General features: G+C 38.0%; 1 protein-coding gene across 3 annotated transcripts in view; it reads right to left on the bottom strand.

The window, feature by feature from the left end:
* Nucleotides 1-26,235, bottom strand: part of GPM6B (glycoprotein M6B) — a 219,748-nt gene that overhangs the window by 60,150 nt on the left and 133,363 nt on the right. Inside the window, exon 1 of one of the 3 annotated variants that reach the window (XM_043995862.1) lies at nt 3,312-3,902. The exons of 1 other annotated variant lie outside the window; for it this stretch is intronic. In XM_043995862.1, coding sequence (XP_043851797.1) covers nt 3,312-3,372 — 61 coding nt within the window. In that variant the 5' untranslated portion in view covers nt 3,373-3,902. Of the gene's footprint in view, nt 1-3,311; nt 3,903-26,235 lie in introns of those variants that run through there. One more of the 3 variants, XM_043995864.1, reaches the window with a different exon arrangement.

Below are 26,235 nucleotides of genomic sequence, written 5' to 3'. Positions count from 1 at the left end.
CTGCCCATGCATTTTGTTTCAATGAATCTTCTTACTTGGTCCTCCCATTCTGATCTAATTTAAGGCCTGAAATTTGAAAACATCATCCGTAAAAACTGGCCATTTTTCGGCCCCAATTAAGAAACATCTATTAAATACCTCAAGTGAGATTTTGTCATTCTATAGTTTTTCAATGGTGAAAGCTGTGTAAATATTCCTAAACTTGGGCACTTTTACAGTGTCTATTTTAAAAAGCTGATGATTAGTGGTTTTTTTTTTTTTAATAAAAAAAATTAAACTGGGGGCGGGGTAGAGAAGGAGCAAAGGGACAGAACTTGGTATGGTGGTGGTTGGGGCAAGTCATTCTGGTGTTGCTTAAAAGGAACTATCTCCTTTTGGACTAATCAGAAGAATCCCACTAGCTGGGCAAGGTATTCCTACTGAAGCTGGCTAGGAAGAGGAAAAGAAAAGCTTATTACCCAGAATACTTAATGTAAACCTAGAAAGCAAAAATGTATTTATATACTTATATACACTATAATAATAAAGAGATTATTATTGAGAACCCAGTCAAGTGACAGTAATAACAGAAGAAGAAAAGACTGAAGCATTTTGGTTGAAGATCTTAGAACTGGAGGGAAGAGGAAAAAGGAGGGACACAAGACAGCTATGTATTGAAAGTCACATGTGGAGAGACAGAATTTAGAACATTTAGTAATGAAAAATCACTGAATGTAAAATGTACTCTAAACATTGCTTCACATGTTTAGATAATGAAGACTTGTCCTGATGGGAGGAAAAGTTCATCTTAACATAAGAAAATTATGATTTTCCAAGTCACATTTGAAGGAATATTTAAATTACAAGCATAAATATATTATTTCCCTTTCCCCCATCTTCCGTCCCTCTCCCTCTCCCCTCCCTCCCCACTGTGTGTGTGTGTGTGTATACATATATATATATGGTCTATAAACCAATTAATTCAAGACACTACAAAGAAAACATTTTTGTGGGATTTTGTTTTGCACAATTGACACACAAACTTGCTTGATTTTCTTGTCTAAATGAAGATGGATAAGTTGGGCCTCTTCCCAGTCTAACATTCATGGTGGTTTCTTTACCAGTCACAACCCCCCACTTCTATGTATCAACAAAATGAATGGCCTGACCTCTGTACTTGCTTATTTTTACTCATTTGGGCATGCAAGGCGGGTGTGCAGATGATATCATCTGATGAGTGACCATTTCACATTATTTGAAATGTGTCTAGAATTTGAAAAATGTTTGTAATTCTGAAAATTCCCTCATGAATCATATTTTATCTCGATTTTTATCTCCCAGACCCCAGCTGACTAGTTTTCAAATACATGATGTTGGGTCTACAGAAGCAGTCTGTGCCAATGCATTGCAATGAATGAAACTTCGTTGTATCTATCAAATGGTTTGTTTATGATGCAAAAAATGTAAAAGGAAACCTTCAAAAGCCATTAAATAATGTGTTATTTTGAAACAAGGCCAGGAGATTATCAATTGAGCTGTTTTTTTTTCCTATTGTTATCCATAAATATGACACAGGACATTCTAACAGCTTGTGTACTGAGAAACATTATGAGTTTAGGAATTTATACAGGTTTCTGGCTCATAATTGCTTCTGTGCGGCTGTGGGAGTCTCATAAGGGGTATTTTCATATGGAGTCAATGGTTTTGCTAGCTGTTGGCAAACGCCATATTTCAAACATATAGATTCTGTAGTAAGAAGGCTTCTTTGGGGGGTAAATTATGAAAAAACAACATCAAGGACATTCTCAGATCAGCTGTAACAATACAATTATGTTCCAAAAAGAATACTAAATGTTAATCTCTGATGATCTTGAAAATGAATTTTTAAACTTTAATCTCAGCCCTTCAACTCTATGAATATCCTGCGAGCTCATGTTACCACTGGATTGATCTCTGGCCAGGTTTCATCATTTTGTCATTTCAGCTTTATTTTCCATTCATAAATAAAAAAAAATGGATCGGCAAGTTTATGTTTAGGCTCAAATCACAAAACAAATGGATCATCAAGTTTATGTTTAAGCTCAATCACAAAACGGTTATTAAACAGTTGATTATTAGAAAAGCCCTGATATGATGTTTTAACAAAGATGCTATATAATCAGCATAATATGTATTAATATGAAATACACACCAGTGGCTCCATTCTATAAAACTACTATTGTTTAGTAACCATCATTGGATCATGATAATATGATAAACCACCTTAATATGATTTATCTTCCTAACAGACTCAGCATCCCTCCTGAAAGGGTGGCTTCTACTTGTACAATAATCTACTATATCAAAGGAGACAGATTATATTGAAATGAGATGTGGTAACCTGGCAGTGACTGAATTTGCACTTTGGAGTGTTCAACTTGTGATCAGTCCATCACCCAGAGAGCACAGGGATTAATTAAGTCTCTCTCCTCTGCCATTTTCTTATCTCAAAATGATTAACTTGGGTTGTTTTTTCTTCCTCCACCAAGCTGAAGTCACTAGAGACAACAGAAGCACCACCTGGCTCTAAAATTCCTTTTTAAGAAATGAATCTTATTTCTCCACCACCACCCGTTCCTGTAAGCACCAAGGAATCTTTTTTACAAGTGTAGCATTAGGTGGAGGTGGGGGAAGGGGAGAACAAGACTAAGATCCACCTTACATACTGTTACTTCAGGATTACTATATGTATGTGATATGTTTCAGAAGATATGATTTAACCCATCATATATTCGTTTTGTAGGATAGCAAGGCATATTATCATGCGATTCTATTGTAGTAGTCAAAGGAATGAGATAATATCTAAATCACTGGAAAAAAACCCGAGGGGGTTTCATAAGGCACCCAATGCATGCAGTTCTGTAGCGTTCCATTTCTACATCATTCTACATTAGCAGAAAACAAAGTACGATGCAGGTTTATGAGACCCTGTAACCAACAGCACATAGACACTGAGTTATGGATAAATAGACTGGGGGAAAACAGGCAGTTTTTTCAATCTCTCTAATTTGGATGACATTATATAGAGACAATAAGGATTCTTCTCCAAAAGACTACTTTAAGGTAGAAGTGGGTAAGGATTTGGGGTGAGAACCCAGGGGACTCTCTGCCCCACTAATCTGTTGTCAACCCTCAAAGGCAAAAGAAAAAGAAAAGAAAAATCCCTGCAGGCTGAAGATGCAGTAGTGATTGTTTAAGAGCAAGTTCTAAGAGAGTGACAGAAGCAGTCTAAACCTTTTTTAAGCACCCCCAATGAAAAGATTTAAACAGGCTATTGTAAGAGCGCTGGGTACCTTTTTTCTCTTGGCTTTGTTCTGTATTTTCCTCCGCTGCAGTTTCCATGGCTGGCTTCATACCATCCACCAAAAATGCTTTTTACCCCACTCCCCCCCAAAGAAGACGTCTCCCCCCTCCACTATTCCCTTTCTTTCTGAGTCCCCTCCGTCTCTTATTTACAGCGCCAGTGATTGAGGGGCTCTGTTCTCCTCTACAGTAGATTACGGTCCCTTCCCAGATGCCTTCAATTCCACTCTGCTACAGGTCCATAAAGATCTCTGCCAGGGAACAGTCAGCCATACGTCACCGAGGATCCCAGTTATAAAATACCCATTCTTCCCCTCGATTGTGCTTAAAGTTTCAATGTAGCCCGGACGGGAAAGAGCCTAGCTCTGTGGCTACTGGTTTCCCCCTTTGCCTCCACTGTCTCGCTTTCTCAACCTTCCTTTCTTTCTCCCCTGCAAAGACTCCCGATGAATGCTAATCAATTCTCCCACTGAAGAATAGATTTGTGACATCAGGAGAGAGGATGTGTGTGAGAATGAAAAAGCCCCCCCTCCTATCGCATGACTCAGCGACAGAGCTGCCCCCACCCCAGAGCACACAGCCTCTAAGCAGAGTGCCTGCCACCCCACAAGCACAGGGTTCTTTCCCATGGGACCTCACTATTATGATTCACATTTTGATTTGTTCCATATACCGCACTCCCCCCCCCCCGCCCCCTCCACGCCATAAGAGCAGAGACACTGGATTTGACCACTGTCTGTACTTTATCTGCTTACTTTAACAGTTTTCTTACACAGAACATGAATAACAACAACAACAACAAGAGAGAGAGAGAGAGAGAGAGAGAGAGAGAGAGAGAGAGAGAGAGAGAGAGAGAGAGAGAGATAAGAGAAAAAAAAGAAAAGACAAAACACCCATCTTTGGCTATGCTATCAGCCTCATAATTTCTCAGAACCTTTTCCCAGTCTTGGCTAGTAAAGAATTTACAATAAGAGAAAATAAAGTTCAATTCTAATAAGTGAGACTATCCCTGACCCCCCAAATTTAAAAACACATTTAATTTATAGTATGTATGGTATAGCTTGTTGAAAATTGGGTGGCATTTCTGAGGGATGGCATGAAAAAATAAAGTGGTCTTATTTGTGGGTGTAGTCATTATAGCATATACTTTTTAAAATTAAAAAGCCAAATAGTTATTTGTAGATGTTATCTAAATATTTAACATAACAAGAATTTGCCACTATTTCCATCATTACAATGTTTAGTTGCCAGTTCCAGGAACTTTTATTACTTGCTCAGCTACTCATCCAAACATATATGGCTTTACTATGGTTATATGCCATATGTTTCCAAGTTACACTAATTTTCTGCACTTTTCTTTAGCCTTTGGCTGACCCACTTACTTTCATTGTCCCCATAAGAAACTATCTATAGAAACTCCAGTCAGATGTCGGGATGGCCATTCATGAGATCAGGGCTCAACAACTGAATGGTTCCCTGGTTGTGAATTGAGCCAGTAAGCTAGTTATGATTTAGCACCTGTTCTTGCAGGCACATAGAATGACAAGACAGACCATTTCTCCCTATTCTCCTAATAAAGTTGCCAAGTTATAAAAGTTTGCTGGTTTCCAAGCCAAAACTTAAAAAAAAAAATATCCAAGAGCATAAGATCCTGAAGTATAAGATCTTCTTAGACAAATGAGCTAGCCATTTAATGCATTAGTTTTACATAATCCTCTAAACTTCGAGACAATCCAGTGCCTTTGATGTGGTTACACTAGAAAAGGTTTTGAAAACCAGTTTGTTCTGTTTGTTTTTTTCTTTTAAATTTTCTCTCAGCGAACATGTGAGAATACCACAAGCAACTCTGTCTCATGTCACTGTCATTACCAATACATTTTGTTAACTGGTAAGAGTTCAAACCCACTACGAGCTAGATACTATACCTTCTGTTCCCTCCTCTTTTGAAGACCATTTAAAAAAAAATTTTTTAAAGAGATTCAGAGCTATTATCATTCCCAAGCAGGAAGCCCAACATGCTATCCTAACCAGGAAGGTCTTAAACATTAGTGCAAAGAATACTTCAGTCTGTTCAGCTAGAATGATTACTATTGTTATGTTTAAATGGGCTCATTTCCCCCCTAAGTGGTTCAAGAAAGAATAAAAACTGAAACAACTACAATAATGAAACCAAGCACAAGCGAGAGGATGGTGACCAGGAATAAAGCTGTCACAAAAGCCCACTACCAGCTACGCAATTTAATTTGAGAAATAACTATTTTCTAACTGTTGCTTAAGGATATTTAAAAAATTTTAATTATATAACTAAATAATTAGTAATAATTAAAATTATTTTTAAACTATGGCTAGGAGAGCAAGGCAGAACAAATAAGACCAACTGCCTTTGTTTAAGCATAGTTTCCTAGGCTTGGGAATTTAAAGTAAAAGAACAAAAGATGAGACGGCCCTTCAGAGCTGGTGCCCACATCCATTTTCAACCAACCCATCTGTCTTTTAAAAATTATTTTTAAATGGCTTATTTTTCACTACATTTTACTGCATAGTTTACATCTATCCTCTCTGCTCTTCTCCCTCCAAAGACAGATGACACAGGAACATTTTACAAATTAGAGGTGTGGGGCCCATAGGTTTATTATCTTTGTTCTCAGCACCAATAAACTGCCATGTGTTCATAAAACACAAGTTGGTATTGATATTAGTATACATAATGGCTGCCCTTTACTTTTTTAAGCTGTAATAGATAAACAAAGGGACCCTTAACAAAACTTCTGGGATATGCATTTGTTTTTAAAATCAAGGAATTTTATTTTCAGAAATTGTTAAAATTAAAAAAAACCTTCATGGACAAATCATTAAAACGACTTTAAAAGCCATTTGTTTCAAAGTAAACATAGTGACAGAATGATTTTTAAAAAACAATCATAACCTGGAAATACTAAAGTCATTGTTAATACATTTGCAATAATATTACAGTAATATTCAGCCATCTTTTATACTATTAATTGGATCTTTAGGAGAAGAGACCTCTGCCCTGTGAATTAACATTCATGTTATAAACACAATTAAGACATAAAGCACACCAACAAAAAACTTGCTGAGTGTTTACTGATAAGAAATATGCAGGCATTCAAATGATTGACTTTCATAAGATTATATAAGATATTCAGGAGTATACTGAAATCCGGGAAGATCTTCTCAGGAGGGAAAACGTATGTAAGAAATTTATTAATATTACTATTAATAATAATTCATGTTGGTAAAGCACTTCTACATAGATCATTTTGCAATAAATCTGGTTTGTTAGTGACTAGAGCTATTATCCCCATTTTATAGAAAAGGAAACAAGTTCAGAGAGATTAAGTGATTTGTTCATGTTTAAACAGGGCAGGATTTGAAACCAGGTTCTTCCCAAGTCCAGCACTCTATCCACTGCACCCTGCTATAGTGTATTGGAATAATAGACTCTTGCAATTATATGGAGGATTTGGGACTTATCTAGTTAAACCTCCCATCCAAAGCAAGAATCCCATTTATAACACTTTTCACAGATGGGTACTCAACCCATGCCTGATAACTACCGCAATGGGGAGTTCACTACTTAACATGGAATCCTGTTATTCTGTTGGCCAGCTCTAACTCTTAGTAAATTTTTGCACTGAAGACATAACTCTGCCTCCCTATAATTTCTACCTACTGGCGATAGGTTCTGCCTTCTGATGCAACACCAACACACCTAAACTCTCTTTAATGAGGGCGCTTCAAAAATATGAAGATGGCTATCAGATCATCCATAATTTTTTTTTTCTTTTCTGGGTGTAGTTCCTTCAACTGATTTTCATATGTCATGGTTTTCAGATGGGTCAACATCCTGGTAATTCTTTTTCTTTATATATTCCAATTTGTCCCCATCCTTCTTAAAATGTAGTACACAGAAAAGAATTCAAAACTCCAGCTGTGGACCTACCAGTATTATTGCTTCACTTTTTCTGGATATGAGACTCCCACTATCAGAGTCTGCAACTACATTGGTTTCTTTGTTTTAGTAGATGCGTGTATATGTTACATGTTATATAATACACATTATATTATACGATAGTAAAAGAATTTAATTCTTTTACTATTGTATAATATAATAATATATAATAGATAGGCAACTTAAACTAGGCATTTTTCATGAAAATGTAATCTAACACACATTAAAATCCAACTACACAGTTACTTGATGGAGAACAGTTTGACTATAGGTTAATTGTGGCTGTGCTTGGCTATTTTGTACCAATCTCCAGTGTTTTTCCCCACCCCCCCATCAGTTCTAGGGTTTGTTCTCATATAAGCCTTATGAATGTACAATATACCATTCGTCTTTGCTTCTGTGATTGTCTCTTACATCTGTATCCTTTTGAAATACATTTTCAGAGTCTATTTCCTAGTCTAACATCTATCCCAAACATGAAACCCTTATATAGGAACCCAAGAAGTCATCATGTAATCTTCATCTGAAGGAACTTCCAGCAATGAAGAATATATTACTTCCAATGGTATTTTTAATTCTAGCAGCTTCTTGGCTTATCCTTTAGAATCTGTCTTGACTACAGTCACATATATGTCAGACAATGTTCCATTTGGAGGCAGCTCTTAATATAAGGGAGATTTTTCTTTATGTTGAGGCTAAATTTCCCTCCCTGCGATTTCCATCCAGGAAGTATGGTCTTGTGGACAGAAAGACCAGAAACTTGTGATCTCTAGCAAGTCAGTTAAACCTCTCATGGCCCTGACCATCTCTCTGAGACTAAAAGTTACAGAGAGAGTATAGATTTGCATTGGCAGGAAAGCTTCACAGGGAGATTCCTATGCTAATGAAGTTATAAATCAGTTTAAAAGAATTCCACTTACTCATCGTGATTCTGTCTTCTAGGGTCAAGACTAACAAGCATAATTCCTCTACCACATGAAAACCTTTAAACATTTAGAAACAATCAATTTGCTCCCTAAGCGCTCTCTTTTCTGGGTTCAACATCCCTAGTTCCTTTGACTGATTCTCACATGGCATGATTTCCATTTCCCACCCTCTTCCCAGTTGCTCTCCTTTGGATGAACTCCAGAGTCCTGGGGAAACCCTAGTTTATTCAGATTGGGCTTATTTGTAATTGCATTGTCAGAATTTCACTTTATAGAGTCTCTCATCCTCATTGAGCCATAATTCCCTTTAGAGTCTCTGAACCATGAGGTTATACCTAACTTTTCTCTGAATTTCTTAGGTGGTTTTCAAAAGTCCAAGGGTTTTTTTTTGGGGGGGTAGGGGGGCAATGAGGGTTAAGTGACTTGCCCAGGGTCACACAGCTACTAAGTGTCAAGTGCCTGAGGCCGGTTTTGAACTCAGGTCCTTCTGAATCCAGGGCCAGTGTTTTATCCTCTGTACCACCTAGCTTCCCCCAAAAGTCCAAGTTCTGACAATGATTAGCATCTCCTAGTTATCCTGTCATTTGGTAGCTTATATTAAAATCCCCAAATGGTATCATTTTTCTCTCCTGTATTTCTCTACCCACTCTCTCCCCTATCTTCTCTACTCAGATAAATACTCTCTACCATGTTTCCTTCCACACTATATTATTTATCTGCTTACATGTAATTTTCTCAGTTGAAGATTAAAACCTCCTTGAGGGCAAAAGAGCTATAACTTTATCTGTGCTTTCCATAGAAGTTCATGCATTCAGTGACCAACTATTTCTTCAGTGACTGAATATAAATTTCAAGTTTACTTTGGGGATAATGAATTGGTCCATAGTCATCATTCTCAATCCACTTCCTATGATTTAGGAATGGGCTTTTCTAGTACACTCCTTTATTGATCATGTATGGCATCCTTCAAAGTGCCCGATTTTACAATTTTACCTATGTATTTTTTGCCTTGTTCCTCAAAAATTTAGTTTGAAGTCCTCTTGGTCTCCTTGGCAAATCTTTTACCCAAGTACTTTCTTACCAATCCACTGTGCCATTGATGCAAGCCATGATTTCAGAAACCAAATCTAGTACTTTGATACTATTTTCTTTGTCCACCTTTCCATTGTAGATCTTATCAATATAGCCAGACATTCACTTTCCATCCTCTGTCTTAAAAAGCCATGATTTTAATTCAACTGGGAAAAGAGAAAACACCACCTATAATACTACTCCATTTTTCTCATCAAGTCCCTCATTTTCTAACTCAGGACTTTGTGTTTTTCAGAGAACATCTTGGGGTCTTTTTGGTGATATTTTTTCTGTATGAATACAAAGCAGTAGAGAAAGATTTGGACATCTGAAGGGTGGTGGAAAGCTCTGTTACATCAGAGTTGGTTTTTTGTTTTGTTTTGTTTTACTTTTTCTGCATTATGTTATAGCTTTCCTCAATCTTCTGGGAATTTTTATGCTTCTTATTACTTTCCTGGATTACTTCTTCCAATAATAAGATTCCTTCATCCCATCTAATAAATCCATATGTTTAGAAAGGAGACTTTCATTTTATAAGAAATCTATTTAGGAATCACCTTAGGGAGGAAGACAATGATGGCACATACCTGTATGCCGTTACAACTATTTTCTTGCTATCCATATTTATTAGGTAGCTTGGTGAAGAGTCTCTCATAGTTACTTCTGTTAATACCACTCCTAAGTGAAGGGCTCTCTAGTCCCATGCTGTAATTATTTCCCAACTATTAGTAATAGACAGAAAGTCATCTATTGACTATCATGTAGTCAACATACTCACCTAGCATCTAAGAGAATCCCTCCTTTTATAGGCAACCAATCACTGAAATAAGTGCTATAAATGGTGATTATGGATTAGTGGCTGGTGATATAGAAATAGATTATTTTAGGGAACAGTAAATATTGAAGTTCCTCAGATTTTGGTGACTAGAGATATACACAATTTATTGAGACAGATGCATTCTAATGAAAACAAATTGTAAAATGAAGTTTCTCTTAAATGAGTACTATTTTCCTATTTATCTCCATTATAAAATCAGAGATATTTCATTAGTAAAATTCTGGGACTCTGTGTCAAGAATATGATAAACATTTAAAAACACCAAATTTAAGATAAAATGATAACCTTCTGAAAATACAGTAAGAATCATGCTCTAAATGTCAATGATCTTATACTGAATTCAAAACATACTGAATTCAAAATTCAAAACAAATGGTATCAAAATAATTTAATGCAGAATGAAAAACTCTAGCAGTATAGCTGTCTGGGCAGATTGTTTCATCTTTATAGCTAAAGCTTTAACAATTTGGCTATGTTAAAAACATCCTTGAACTGTTATAACAATTCTAATTTTACATTTAACATGTTTTCCTTACTTTACACTTCCCCATATTTGAAATCACTGCCTCCTTTCCATACATAGTCGCCCACTAACACCTGTACGGTTTGCTAGAGGGTTTTTACAGTAAAATGAGATAATGCTTTAAAGAAACCCAAAAAGTAAAAGGGAATCTTCTACTGTCTTGGGATCATCTGGATGCTTACTGGTGCATTCCCACTGTCTGGCAATACTCTAACATCAATAATTGGGAAGTGAATTGATTAGACCTGTGTTGATTACTCTTTACTCAGATCAATTGTTGGATTACTTAAGTGGCAACTAATGCATCTTCAGTAGGGGCTGAGAACACACAAAAATATGTAACTTGAGATCAATCAACAAACACCTACTATGTGCCAGACACTGTTCAAGGCACTGGAAATTCAAAGACAAAAAAGAAATAGTCTCTGCCCCCAAGGAACTTACAATCTAGACAGGGAAGACAACATATACACATGGAGGTATATGCAAGAGAAATGTGAGGTATCTTTACCTTTGATGGAAATTAGGGATTCTAAAAGGTAGAGTTGAGGAAAGAGTGAATTCTAAGCATGGAGGACAGTCACTGTGAAAGTATGGAGATAGCGTTTGGCTTTAAAAAAAATTCTGTGCCATATTTTTCTAATATATTTTTTGTCATCCTTCCGCATGACCACCTTTATTTTGAAGTCATGCAATAGAAGAGAGGGAAGGGAAGAAAAAGGGAAAGGGAAGAGGAGGGAAGGGAAGGAAAGGAAAGAGAGCTGGAGTCAGAGACAGAGAGACAAAGACAACTTGAGAAGAAAGAAGACCACTGAGAATGATCTCAGACTCTGTTAGTACAATTCTTCTTTGGATAATTACTGAGGATACTAGACTGCTTCATTTAGCATTATGACTAAGGGAACCACAGCTCTCTCTTATCTGAACTTGGTCTTATGGCTTAGGCTACTTCTAGTACCTGCCTTATTTGGTGACATCTCCTGCTGTTAAATACTTTATGTTAGCTATTTCCCTATGTCATTTTCTAGTATGACTGAATAAACCTTGTTCCTGCTGGCTCTCTTGGCTATGTCCCAAACCAACAACCTGATGTCCTACTATAAGTTATCAGTAGACATCTCAGCAAACAGGTTTCCCCCTTTAGAGGAAAAGAAGAAAATGGAAAAATGAAATAAATGGAATATATATCTTGTGTGAAAATATTTTTAGGGCTAAAGTCTCTTTGTGTTCTGTACAACTTGATTTGGTTTATAAGACTTTTGTGTCTGGTATACTTAACTTAAAAGCAAATTTTATTCAATTAAAAATGTATGGGGCACAGGGCAGCTAGGTGGCACAGGGGATAAAGCACCGGCCCTGGATTCAGGACTCCCTGAGTTCAAATCTGGCCTCAGACACTTGACACTTAACTAGCTGTGTGACCCTGGGCAAGTCACTTAACCCTCATTGCCCTGCAAAAAAAAATGTATGGGGCAGGGGCAGCTAGGTGGTGCAGTGGATAAAGCAGTGGCCCTGGATTCAGGAGGACCTGAGTTCAAATTTGATCTTGGATACCTGACACTTACTTAGCTGTGTGACCCTGGGAATGTCACTTAGCCCTCATTGCCCTGCCAAAAAAAACCCCAAAACAACAACAAAAATGTATGGGGCAACTAGGTGGCACAGTGGATAAAACACCAGCCCCGATTCAGGAGGACCTGAGTTCAGGTCCAACCTCAGACACTTGACACTTACTAGCTGTGTGACCCTGGGAAAGTCACTTAACCCATATTACCCCACAAAAAAACCCCAAACCAAAATCAAATGTATTTACTAAAATTTACTTTTTAAAATTCATATTTTTAGCAAAAAAAATTAATGGATGAGAAATTCCTTGAAGTAGATCTCTTAGTGCTTTGCCCATTTATAAGATTCAAGGAGAAAGCTGAGAACAGAAGAAGCCAACATAATAGTAAAGCAAAGACGGTTTTGTTTTTTTTTGTATTTAGTGCTGACACAAAAAAGTACTCTGTCAGAAAAGAGCAAATTAAAGAAGAAACAAGAAACCTGAAAACCCACTGAATATGATATTTGTCACATGGAACTTGAATGAATTGCACTTATGTTTGCAGCTCCATCAGCATTTTATCTTTCTTCTGATACTTCAGTTGTTTTTTTTTTTTTTTTTCCATTTCATGGGTTTCTGAAAGGGGAAGGTTTGCTAGGATTGAGAAACTTGTCTGCTTTTTTCTCGTTAATTTCTTGATTTGGTGTGAATCTTTTTCAGATGGCCTTTTTTTGGCACAGTGCATACACTTCACTTAAACTGAAACTATTCTTTGAGCACATCCCTGTAAGTTCTTATCTCTGGTCATAGTTTCTTTACACCTGGAATGTAGCCTTCTCCCCATCTCACTCTATTTACCCTGCTAAATCCTTGTTTGTTTTGCCATTTTTCAGTCGTCTCCCAATATCCTCTGACCCCATTTAGGATTTTCTCCCCAGTGATACTGGAGTGATTTGCCATTTTCTTCTCCAGCTCACTTTACAGATCAGGAAACTGAGGCAAATAGGGGTAAGTGGCTTGCTCAGGATCACACAGCTAGTAAGTGTCTCAGGCCTGATTTGAACTCATGAAGATGAATTTTCCTGATTCCAAGCCCAGTGCTCTATTCACTGCGCCTCTTAGCAGTCCCTTTAAAAAATCCACCAATATCTACCTACTACACAAGAGACCAAAGTATTCTGGTAGTTCTAAGGATGGAAAGCTCACTTCTCTTAGAGAAAAACTGGAAGGACTCATGGAGAAGATATTTGTGGATTTTTTTTTTTTTTGCAGGGCAATGAAGGTTAAGTAACTTGCCCAGGGTCACACAGCTAGTAAGTGTCAAGTGTCTGAGGTTGGATTTGAACACAAGTCCTCCTGAATCCAGGACTGGTGCTTTTGCCACAGCGCCACCTAACTGCCCCCATATTTTTGGATTTATTAAAGGATGCTAAATCCTACCCATCCTTAAAACATCCACAAGGATCTATCTAGAGATTATTTCATGCTTTTTGAATGGTCTCAAGTTACATATTATTTTTTGTGTTCTCAGTCCTCACTGAAGGTGTGCCAGCTGCCACTTAAATAATCAAAGGATACTAAATCCTACCCATTCTTTTAAAAAATGCACAAATATATTCTCCATGATTCTTTACATTTTTCTTTAGTAGTAGTGATTTTTCACTTACTAGCTATATGACCTTGGGCAAGTAACTTCATCCTTGTTGCCCTGAAAAGAAGAAGGGGGAGGGGGAGAAGAGGGAAAGGAGGAGGAGGAGAAGAAGGAAGAGGAGAAGGAGAAGGAGGAGGAGGAGGAGGAGGAGGAGAAGGAGGAGGAGGAGGAGGAGGAGGAGATGATCTTTCCATTCTTAGAACTGCCATAGTACTTTAATTTCTTGTGTAGTTATTTTTTAATTGTGTTTTATAATTATTTGTATAAATGTTTCAGCTCTGTCATTAGACTATAAGGTCCATGAGGACAAGGGTCATATCTTAGAAAAAACTTTCTTCCACCTGCAATGCCTAACAGAGTGTACTGCTTAAATAGGCCAGGAGCGGTGGCAAACTTGAATGTGAAACAGGTAAAAAGAAACTGAAACCCAACCAGGTAGAGGGGTTCTTCTACCATAACCTATTGAAAACAACATTTAATTTAATGCCTAATCTGTGTAAAATATTGTACTAGGTGTTGAGGAAGATACAGACAGATAAGATAGAATCTCTGACCTCAAGGATCTTATAATCTAGTAAGGGATAAAATGTACCCAAATAAGTATAATAAAAAATAAAGTATGTTAAGATGAGAGGTACAAAGCTAATCAGTTTTTTCTTTCCCTCTCTCTTTTATGATCTTTTCTACTCTAAAAAAGAAAACAAAAAACTGTTCTTTTTTTTTTGCTCCTGCCATTCTTTCAAGTTCTAGTCTTTTATCTTTATTTCCTTTCATTGCAACACATCTTGAATGACTTAAAAAAAAGATCTAAGGTCTCTTTGCGTGTATTCTGCACAATTTGATTTGTTTATAAGAATTTTGTGTTTGATATTTTTAACTTAAAAGGAAATTCTGTTCAATTATAAATGTGTTTCCTAAAATTTACTTTTAAATATCCATATTTTAGCAAAAAATTAACGGATGATAAATTCCTTAAAGTAGATCCCGCAGTGCTTTGCCCATTTATCAGATTCAGGGGGAAAGCTGAGCACAAAAGTCAACATAATAGTAAAGCAAAGAAAAGTTTTGTTTTCTTGTATTTGGTGCAGACAAAGAAAAACACTGACAGAAAAGAAGAAACAATAAACCTTCAAAGCCACTAGAAAGAATAGTCTATATTCATTGTCTTTGCTTTCCTTGGCACTATCTTGCTCCCCATGTGGAATCCAATGGTCTTTTCCCATTCCCTATCCATTTTGACTTTTCTACATTGAGTCAGCATTGAGAATACTGACCACCCCTTCCTTCTGCATACCTTCTACTTCCCTGGTTTTCAAAACATTGCTGCCTCCTAGTATTGTTTCTTCTTGCTTGGCTACTCCTTCTTGGAATCCCTCACTTGTTCATCTTCCTGCTCTTCTTGTCCAAGTACAGGTTCTCCCTAAATTTCTGTTCTAAGTCTGCCTTTCTTCTCCCTCTACATCCTCTCCTTTGGTCATCTCACCCACTCAATGTTCACCTCTGGAGTGTCTAACTTCAGTTTATCCTTGAGTTTGAATTAGAAGCAGTGGATAGTGTGCTAGGCATACAGTCAGGGAAACCCAAGTTCAAATTTTGCCTCTGACACTTACTACCTATGTCACCCTGGGCAAGTCACTTAACCTCTCTCTGTATCTCTGTATTCATCAGGAAAATGAATGGATTGGATGCATTGGTTTCTATGTTCCTTCCCTAGCTGCTGAACAGCTCTACTTGGGTCCTTCTGGAGCCTCAAACTCAACATGTCCAAAGATAAACTCATCATCTTCCTCTTTAAAACAAACACCTTCTTCTCTAAACTGATCGCCTCTCCTCCTAACGTCCCTATGTTTCTTGATGTCATGACCTTCCTTCCAGGTTTGTAACCTTGGAATTATCTCTGATTCCTTTTTTTGTGGAACAATGGCATATCAATTAATTGAAACAGGTTTCTGTTAAGAAATGGATACTCCTATATACTTCAGTGACTTTAAGCCACATTTGACTGGAATGGGAAAAGAGATAAATTCAAATGATGTTTAATGTATCAGTCTCTCCCCTCTATTTTTCCTTTCCTTATGTTTCACTTTGCCACCATAGAGAACAAAGAGAGGAGGTGGCAGAGATCCTTGTCAAACAGAGTTGGGGCTGGGGATAGCTCTTTATTTTGAGGGGGCAGATAGGTATGCAAGGGATATAGTGTCATGCCTGAAGTCAGGAAGATTCATCTTTCTTCAAATCCAGTTCACATTTACTAGCCATGTGAACCTGCGCAACTCATTTAACCCTCAGTTTCCTCATCTGTAAAGAAAACACCACAATGAATCAGACATAACTGAAAAAGGTGGAAAAAAGCCACATCTTTAGGCAAGTTATTTAACCTCTCAACACCTCTATTTCTTCTCTCATAAAATGGAGACAATATTTATTACACTCCCTACTTCTCAGGCTTATTATAAGGATCAAATGTGATGATGTATATAAAGTATGTTATAAACATGAAGGGAGGGGCAAAATAGTTGTTGTTGAGTTCATTTAAGACCTGTCTGACTCTCCATGACCCGATTTGGGGTTTTCTTGGCAAAGATACTGGAGTGGTTTGCCATTACCTTTCTCCAGCTCATTTTACAGATGAGGAAACTGAGGCAGAGTTCAGTGACTTGCTTAGGGTCACACAGCTAGGAAGTGTTTGAGGCTTGATTAGAATTCACAAAGATGAATTTCTGATTCCAAGCTCAGTGCTAGTACATAACTGGATACAAGTATGATATGAATCCATAAGAGAAATGAATTTCTTTATTGTATTAGGTTTGGGGGTGGTCTCCAATAGTGTATAATCCCAGATTTGGGTTAGCAGGTGCAGTTATAGATTAAGGGAAGAGCTGAGTATGGGATAAGATTAGATGGTTAGATAAGGGAGCCAGTGTGGGGTGAGGAGGAGAAGGTGTGTGTGTGTGTGTGTGTGTGTGTGTGTAATTTCAGTACATGTAACTGGAAGAGACAAATATGGATTAAGGAGATAGGAATAATTCCAGATAGCTCTAGGGCTAGAACTAACAGCTGAGCCCTGTCAGGTTGTACATGGTGATGATTAGTCCAACATGAGGATACTTTGTTGTTCACAGAGTTAATAGGTCTTGAGCTTGAACAACCTCTACTGACTGCAAGATGGTGAAAGCAGATAGTTGGTGCAGTGAATAGAATACTGGGTTTGGAGTTGGGATGACTTGAATTTGAATCCTGACTTGGACATTTAGTGGCTATGTGACCCTGGCTAAGTCATTTAACATTTCAACCTCAGTTTCTTCACCTGTAAAGAGGATAATAATAGCATCTAACCTCCCCCCCCCCTTCACAGATTTAGAGGATCAAATGAATTAACCTTTGTTTATACTTTGCAACTCCCTAAGTGCTATATAAATGCTAATTATTCTCCCCTTTCTCCTCCTTCACCATTACCTCTTTTTCTTCCTCCTTCTCTGCCTTTGGGGGAATTTATCTGGCATCTCTCAACCCTAATTGTTGCTCAAAATTCTGGATGCTCCTCTGTCTAGTTCGCAAATATGCAAAAAATGCATGATGGCATATATAACCTTGGTCTTCACACTAGGTGGTCACTGGAAGCTGTGAGGGAGTTATGGTAGGTGGGTATAAACTAGTTTCTCTTTCCTCATCTTTCTGGTTCTTATGATCTCGGATGACCAGCTTTACCCATTGGACCTTGCTGTGCATTTCAGATGGATCCAATCAGTGTGGGACCCTCCAGGCATCATTATAGGTGAATCTCAAAGAGACATTCCAACTGGCAAGGGTATCTTGTTTAGAAGCCCAGCTGCATATGTCTAATAGCAGGCACATCTGGCTCTGTGGATGCCACAAAAGAGTGATCCACGTGTTTCTCTAGATAGAAATACAGAATTGTAATTCCCTCAATGAAAGTCTATGGAAGCTATGCAGCTACAACAAAGATGTCAAAAGGGAACATTTAGGACAGCTAGGTGGCACAGTGGATAGAGCACCGGCCCCTGAATTCAGGAGGTCCTGAGTTGAAATCCAGCCTCGGACACTTGACACTTAGTAGCTATGTGACTTTGGGCAAGTCACTTAACCCTCATTGCCCTAAAAAAAGGGGGGGGAACATTTAGCAGCTGGTGCTGAATTAGCAAAGAGTCCCAAGTGGATCCCATGGAGAATCTTTTTGGGCCTTGGGTCTTGGGCCTTGTGAGAGGTTTGAGGGAAAGGAAGAGAGAGTTCACAGTTCAAGACTTTAGCAAGGATCCAGAAACTGAGACTAGATGTTCCAGGAACCCATAGCAGACAGGAATAAAGCTTGCCCTGTTTCTCATTTAGAAACTATTACAATATTAATCAGAAAGGAAAGAGATCTTTTCATGCCTTGGGAGGATTGAAATGATTGAGTAATTAAGTGATTATTGTTCTATTTGCTGAATAGGATGTTAACCTAAACTGTATTTTAACATATTATGACATTTTCCTTGTTCGAGATTCCTATAAATGTTACCTCAAATAATTTTTGAGTAGACATCTTACAGCAGAAATTCCCCAAGTCTCATCCAGGGACTGGTGTCCAAGGCCCTTTCAGTGAGTCCTTGAGGTCAAAACTATTTTGGTAATAATAACAAAATGTTTTAATTTCTTTGTTTTTTGTTTTTGTTTTTGTTTTTTTCTCCTTTGTGAGGCAATTGGGGTTAAGTGACTTGCCCAGGGTCACACAGCTAGTAAGTGTCAAGTGTCTGAGGTCGAATTTGAACTCAGGTCCTACCAAATCCAGGGCTGGTGATTTATCCACTGTGCCACCTAGCTGCTCCCAAAATGTTTTACTTTCTAATAGAGTAAACATCAATAGATACCCAAATTTAAAAAAAAAAGTCCTTTGCGGGGAGTTTTCAATAATTTTTAAGAGAGTAAAGAGGTCTGGATACCAAAAATTTTGAGACCCATTGTCCTAGGGCATTGGGGAGACTTTGCCTGTTTGGATGTTTTTCTTACTAGGCCAGAAATAGCTTGGATATTAGATTAATATTAAATTAAATAAAAATTGTTTTTGGCAGAAATGCCTTAATGGAAAAAAAAGAAAAACCAATACAAAATATAAAGGGTTAGATGAATGTGATTTATTGTTATTATTGATGCTTTTACCACAAATATTGAAGGAATCACTTAAACAAATGCTTGTTGAGAGAGATCAATTATAATAGTCAAGTAAAGAAATAACAAAGAAGTTGGAAAATTGCTCTTTAAGGTCTCTTCTAGGTAAAGCATTCTGAGGAATAGCTAACAAGCTGGATGAGAGTCAGGATTAAAAAATCTTGACAGGCTTGAATATTGGATAGATTCAATAAGATGAAATTCAATAGGCATAAATACAAAGACTTATACTTGGGTTAAAAAAAATAAGTTCATAGAACAAGACAGGAATCTTAGCTGAACAACTTACTCTGGAAAAATCTAAGGGGTTAAAATGTCCTAAAAGCTTAATATGAATAAAGTGTATAATAGTAGCCCCCAAATCGATTAATGGCTGTATTAAGGGAGGTGTTTTTGTTGTTCAGTCATTTTCATTAGTGTCTGACTCTGCGCGATCCCCTTTGGGGTTTTCTTAGCAGAAACTCTGGAGTTGTTTGCCATTTCCTTCTCTAGCTCATTTGACAGATAAAGAAACTGAGGCAAACAGGGTTGAGTGACTTGCCCAGGGTCAAACAGCTTCTGAGTATCTGAGGCTAGATTTGAACTCAGGAAGATAAGTCTTCCGGATTTCAAGCCTAGAACACTATCCACTGCCCCTAAGGGAAGTATGATGTCTCTAAATAAATTGGTGATAATGCAGTGGATAAAGCGCTGGCCCTGGATTCAGGAGGAGCTGAGTTCAAATCCAGCCTCAGACACTTGACACTTACTAGCTGTGTGACTCTGGGCAAGTCACTTAACCTTCATTGCTCTACCCCCCCCCAAAAAAAAAAGAAAAATAAATAAATTGGTGATAGATAAGACTGACATTTGGCTCTAGGTTATTGATAAATTGGAAAATGTTTAAAGAAAGACAAGGATGGTGAAAGTCCTTAAGATCATGTCCGATTGAGGACATACAAACATTTAGCCTGTAGAAGAGGAGGCTTAGAAGAGGCATGACAATTTTCTTCAAGTGTTTAAAAGGCTAAGATGAGAATGAAATGTTAAACGTGTTCCATTGAGCAGAATTAGCAACAATGGATAGACCTTGTTGAGATGCAGACCTCAGCTTGATTCAAAGAAGAGCTTCCTTACAATTAACCTTATGGTAATGGGGGCAGGTAGGTGGTGCAGTGCATAGAAAACTGAGCTTGGATCAGAAAGATCAGAGTTAAATCCAGCTTCAGACACTTACTAAGCTGTGTGACCTTGGGTAAGTCACTTCACCTTGTTTGCCTCAGTTTCCTCATCTGTAAAATGAGCTGGGAGAAGGAAATGGCAAATCACTCCAGGATCTTTGTCAAGAAAACCCCAAATGGGGTCATGGAGAGATGTATTGTATCATATGCGCATTTTATAATCCTGTCAGCTAGGTCCTTATTCAAGTCATTGATAAAAATGTTAAATAGCCCACCTCCAATCATAGATCACTGGGAGTACTCAGCTAGAGCCCTTTTGCCAAACTTGATGTTGATTCATTAACAACCCCTCTTTTAGACTGATCATATAACTAGTTCTGGATCCAAATAACCGTATTATTATCTAGTCGCCATCTCTTCATACTTTTCATCAGAATCGTATGAGATACTTTGTCAATTGCTTCTTTTAAAATCTAGGTAAACTATATCCATAGGATTGTACCTATCTATCCAACACTGATGACACAAATTGGTCTGGATCCTCCCTTCCCACCCTTCCACTGCCCAATGGTCAGACTTATAGGGATAATGGATAGGAAGATATATAGTGCATGCAATGAGGCTAGCATACTATAAGTGATGATTTATGCATAAGATATAGCATAAAAGACATTATCAAAGATATATGCATAACAAGAAAAGGATTATACATGAGCTGGTCACATATCAAAAATGATGAATATGGCTCTCAGATTCATAAAATAGTAAAAGAATGGCAAAAAGGGCTTCAGTGCACTATGTATAACTTCTGTGGAAGATTTATGGAAATATTCAGATATGAATTGCACTGGATAGGAAAATCTAGGTGGATTTGTCCACTGAATGGACAAGTAGAACAAGTATCCACATTGATGAAGACACAGATCCACACTGGAGTATGCTTTGAAGTGGTTAATATATTTGTGATATCACTGTTAAGGGACAGTTAGAAGGAGATAGCAGCACATCAAATATGGGAAATGGCTGTTCTAGTCTAGAGTCTTCTGTGTCAAAAATCAGGAGGACAATATGATTTGCTCACACTAACCCAAGAATGAGACACATAAAGGTGTATAAAGCACTGCAATTAATAGAGGAAGCCAAGCTGTTCTAGCTGGGTAGGAAGAAAAATGGAATGAAGTGACCTTATTCTCTGATAGTTCAATTTGATGTTTCTTATAAGATGGTATCAATGTTTTCATGCACAGTTTGGAGTCTACTATAATAGATTAGCTATAAATCACCTATAAATCACCCTTAATTACCAAGGATTAAGATTTTTTTTTTAAAACATGAGAAAGGAGCACATACAAGTTATAGATTAGTGGGATTTAAATGGAAGAAAATGACCAATTAGTTAAGCGGCTCATTTAGCATTGAGGGGAATAGCTGATTGTGCTCAAAAGAGAAATGTAAGCCTCTTTCTCATCCATTCATTTCAATATGATGGAGTTGCATTTTAAGTGAAAAAAAAATGGGAACATTTTGAAGAGAATTTTAAGTAACTTCTCTTAGTTAATAAAATGAAGGTCTTCCTGCATATACAACTTCATACACTGTGAGGAAAACAGCTGATCTACTGACAAAGAGTTCTCTAATTAATTATCATTTTCTCAGCTGGGTTCAGATTTCCTCATTAAAAGAATTGCAAACCATCAACAAATTCCACTCTGAGAGGGTTCCCAATTAACTCATGGACCAAAGGTGTCCTAGGACAACTTGAATGAGAGTTGGTTTTCCAAGCCCCTCTTTGTTAGTTGTTGAACAGGGTACATTGGAACCCTGATCATGTAGAAGGAGAGCCTTGTGTATTTCACTAAGCTGCCATAAAATGAAGACCCAGCAGTGGGGAAAAAAGGGGGTAGGGGCACAGAAACAGTAACTACAAAGTTGAGTGAACTTAGGGGATCACATGGTCTTATTTTTCCAGCCTAAGATACTAGGGAAAATACTCCTCTCACATGCCAAACATCTCTACCATGAAGCCCCCTTTTTAAGGTCACTGCCCAAGATTCATCTTCTCCAGGAAGCATTGCTTGTTCTCCAGCCATTGTCCACCTCAGCATTCTCACAAATCCAACCTCCTTGGCCACCTCCTTAGGCTCTTGTTTACAGTCTCAACTTTCCTGTGATTTCTCAGATCAAAGAGCCTTCCTTGGTCCCCATTTTCCTATATTGCCATCTCGCCCTATTAGAAGATATGTGTTCTTCCAGGGAAGGGACTATTTCAATTTTGCATTTGTATCCCCAGCATTTATTACAAGGGTAAGCACATAATAAGCCCTTAACAAATGCCTTTTCATGCATCTCTTCATTCGCTGAATTCTATTTATTGGAACTGATTGTTGAGCTTAAAAAACCTAATGGGGAAGGGTATAAGGTAAAACAGAGAGTTTCTAAGCTTTATTACAATTCCCATTTATTTACATGACACTTTAAGGTTTGTAAAGTGCTTTGTGGGTAGTGCAAGTATTATAGGCAGTACAAATTCTAGTCCCTTTATTTTACAGATGAGAACAGTGAGGTTCTGAGAAGCTGAAGTGACTGGCCCTTGGCCACATGACAAATCAGACTGCGAGGCAAACCCAAGTGTCCCTCCCAAGCCAGCTTCCAGGGCACTATGTCATAGTTACCTCCCAATAAATGTTTGCCGTGGGCTTTACCAACCAAAGCTGGGAGATTGACACATACAGATCAGATCGCACTGCCCCTGGGCACTGACATACTTCAGAAAAGTGGCTGATGGTCACAGTCCCAGGCCCAGTGGGGCAGGCTAAAGTTAGGACACCAGCTTTAAAGCCTGAACACTTTGGTATTCCAGCAGAGGGGCTTTATTCTTCCATGGATGTTATTTCAGCTGGCTCCCAAGCCTTGATATGGGCAGGACACAATTTCACTGAAATCGAGTCAATGCAAAGATTAATGAGTCGTGGCTGCTTTGGCTCTTGGATAAAGGTTCTTTTTAAAGACAGGAATGCACACTTCTACTGCACCACACAGAGGATGGTTATCGCCACAAACTCAAGCTGTCCAAGAGTCTATCTGCATGAGGTGTCCCCTGCCTGCCTGACCTAGACACAACATTAATCATGAAGCAGCATGTGAAGCCAGATACATTTTTCTTTCCCTGTTTTTTGCCTTTTTAGACCTGTCAATGACTGATCACCAGGCATTTCTTTTTTTTAAAAAATCTTTATTGACATCCTTTGTTTTCACATGGCTTAAATTTCCCCTTGTATTGATTCTTCTGTCCTTTCCAGAGAACCATCCCATATAATAGAAGTTTTTCATCTGGGGAGGTGGGAGGAGGGAGAAAGGGTGTCAACCCTAAGGGGTTGCTGCATAGGTTTTAGGAAGGATATGAATTTGGATGGGAAAAAATACATCTTTATTTTCACTAATCTCTCATTGAGATTTAGCATTTGCTTCAATTATTTACAAACACTATTCTGATAAGGGGTCCAAAAGCTTCGCCAGACTGACAAAGGAGTCTATGACATAAAAACGGTAAAGAATACCTGTCATATCACAAAGAATTTTACTTTATAAAGAAAAAACAAAAAGAAAATCAGTAAAACATAAATACATTGAAAACATTTGACACTATATCTGATGTTCCATAGCCAAGGACCCATTTTCCCCTTTTGCAAAGGAGAAAGAGGAGGCATCTTCTCATAGCTTTTCTTTGGGGCTAAGCATATTCTTTGTCATTTTGAAATGTTCATTTCCAAGTGCCCTGTGGTGGTTTTTCTTTCTTGTCATGACTTTCTATGGGCCAAATCATAGCAACATTTGGTCAGCTCCCCTCACCTTTCTATCTCTGCATCTGTTAACTAAGGATAATGGCACTTGGCTGAAATGTACACCCTGCAGTTTGCCAATGGCTACTTACTCCACATCATATCTCTGCAGTTGGCTTGTTTGGCCAGCCTAGATGGGTATTTTCATGGATGCATTAAAATCCTGGTCCAGGGTGCATTTTTGATGGACAGGGCGTTATGCCCAGAAGAGAAGCCTGCCTTGCCTTATGACACCAGGCTCCAGTTGCCTACTGAATCACTTCTTCATGTTATAGGCAGTATTGGCTGCTTCAGATTTCCTCTGGCTACAGGGCTCTGGAGGTGTTCCTGGGGTAGTCTTGATACCATGGGAGTCTAGACCACTATGTCATCAGGCCTATTACCAGACACCCCACACCAGGGCCCAGGCAACTACCTTGGCAAAGGCCCTTTTGGCAAAGGTGTGACAAGAACAAGCCATGGCAGGTGATGGCCTGGGCTCCCAGTTGTCTGGGAGATCTTTCTCAGGAGAAAGGCAAACAAGCTGTTAATTAGTTGATGTATTCCAAGCACCCTACTAGAATGGTGACTGGCCTATGATATTCAAAGGCAGGCTCAATTTCAGTTAGCCAGAAGCCAGTCAGTTATCATTTATGTGCCAAGCACTGTGTTATGTGCTATGCTAACAGAAAATTTTAGGGCATGGGTCACTCAAGAGTCATGTGGAAGCAGGGAGATGGAAAATAACTAGGGAATAATTAATTTCCTTCAATGATTGCAGTTTAAATAAGCAGGTTAACAGTAAATTTTGACATTTTGAAAGTTAAAGATATGTAGCACAAAAAACTTATTCCATCAGATGTACAGACTGTATACATATAAAGTACATACTGTATATGTATATATACATGTACATATATGCACACATGTATACACACATGCTTATAAATGAATGTGACAATATAGCATAGTGGACAAAGTGTTGGTCTTGAAGTCAGGAAGACCTAGGTTCAACCGTCATCTCAGACACATACTGGCTCTATCTGGCCTAGTTAATTAAATCCCTCAGTACTGTTAAGGGCTAAAATTCTAGCTAGTCTGTCTAAATATCTAATGAGTGGTTGCCAATAAATTATAAGCTTTAGCAAGAGTTAGGCTTTTAAGCAGTTATTAAGGAGAATAAGAATTTGGTAAAGAGAGAAAGAAAGGCCTAGATTCCTATCTATTAAAGGGAGAGCACATTTCTAGCTCCCTTCTCCGCTGGAGTCCTCAGGAAAGAGAGCAAGACAGAGCGCCAGTCTCTTCCTTCTTCCTCCCACTAGACAACGTCACTTCCTGACACCAAAGAAAAGACTCCTGGTCTTGTCCTCAAAGACCTTCACTTCATGGGCGGAACTCTTCTACAGTAAGTCTCCAGCAGGTGGCATCATTCCAATCATTACAGTACCCTTGGCAATTCTTTAAATTGGCAGAACAGTTGCCAATCCATATCATTAGAGTGAGTTTCTTCACCAGAAGTTCCCTATACCTATGAAATTACTGATCACCCCATAATACATGTGATGTCCCAAAATTCTCAGTGCTGTCTTAAAGCTTAAATGGCACTGGGACTTTGGGCACATGCTGCTTCCTCCTGGTTCTGCTCCTACCTGAACCCTCTTTGGTGTACTTGGAAGTCTCCTAATTTGAGACGACGATTTTCAAAACATTTACTTAATCAAAGAGATAGTTTTCATTTTTCAGATACAGGTTCACAGATCCAAAGACAATAAGCTTGCCATCACAAGTATATCAATACATCTGATTCAATACAATTCAATTCTCTCTGAAAGCAGCTATACAGAGTCAATCTTTATATCTCTCCCAAAGTACATGGTTTTGAGAAAGCTTCTGGAAGAGAAATCAATCTAGATAAAAGAAGATTCTAGAAACAGCTTTAAAATGTACAAATGAATGCTCTGAGTTGTATAATATTTGAATTGAGGTTAAATCAAACAATAAGTCTTCCTTACTAGTGGTTTAAGTAGACTTCTATTAAAAGGATCTACAGACTGTAAAGTTTTGGCACCATAAGCATAGTTCCATGTAATGAATGAATCCTTCTTGGTTGGGAATAATAAATCTCAGTGCACAGATGGAAAAAGGAGAGGTAAGCAAAGCCTTAGAAATACTCCCAGAGTCTGCCAATAAAATGACTGTTAAGCCTTACTCAATAAAGCAACAGATTTAGAGAATCAATCAA

Source organism: Dromiciops gliroides, chromosome 3 (assembly GCF_019393635.1).
Source record: "Dromiciops gliroides isolate mDroGli1 chromosome 3, mDroGli1.pri, whole genome shotgun sequence".
NCBI lineage: Eukaryota > Metazoa > Chordata > Mammalia > Microbiotheria > Microbiotheriidae > Dromiciops > Dromiciops gliroides.
This window is presented reverse-complemented; position numbering and strand designations above follow the sequence as displayed.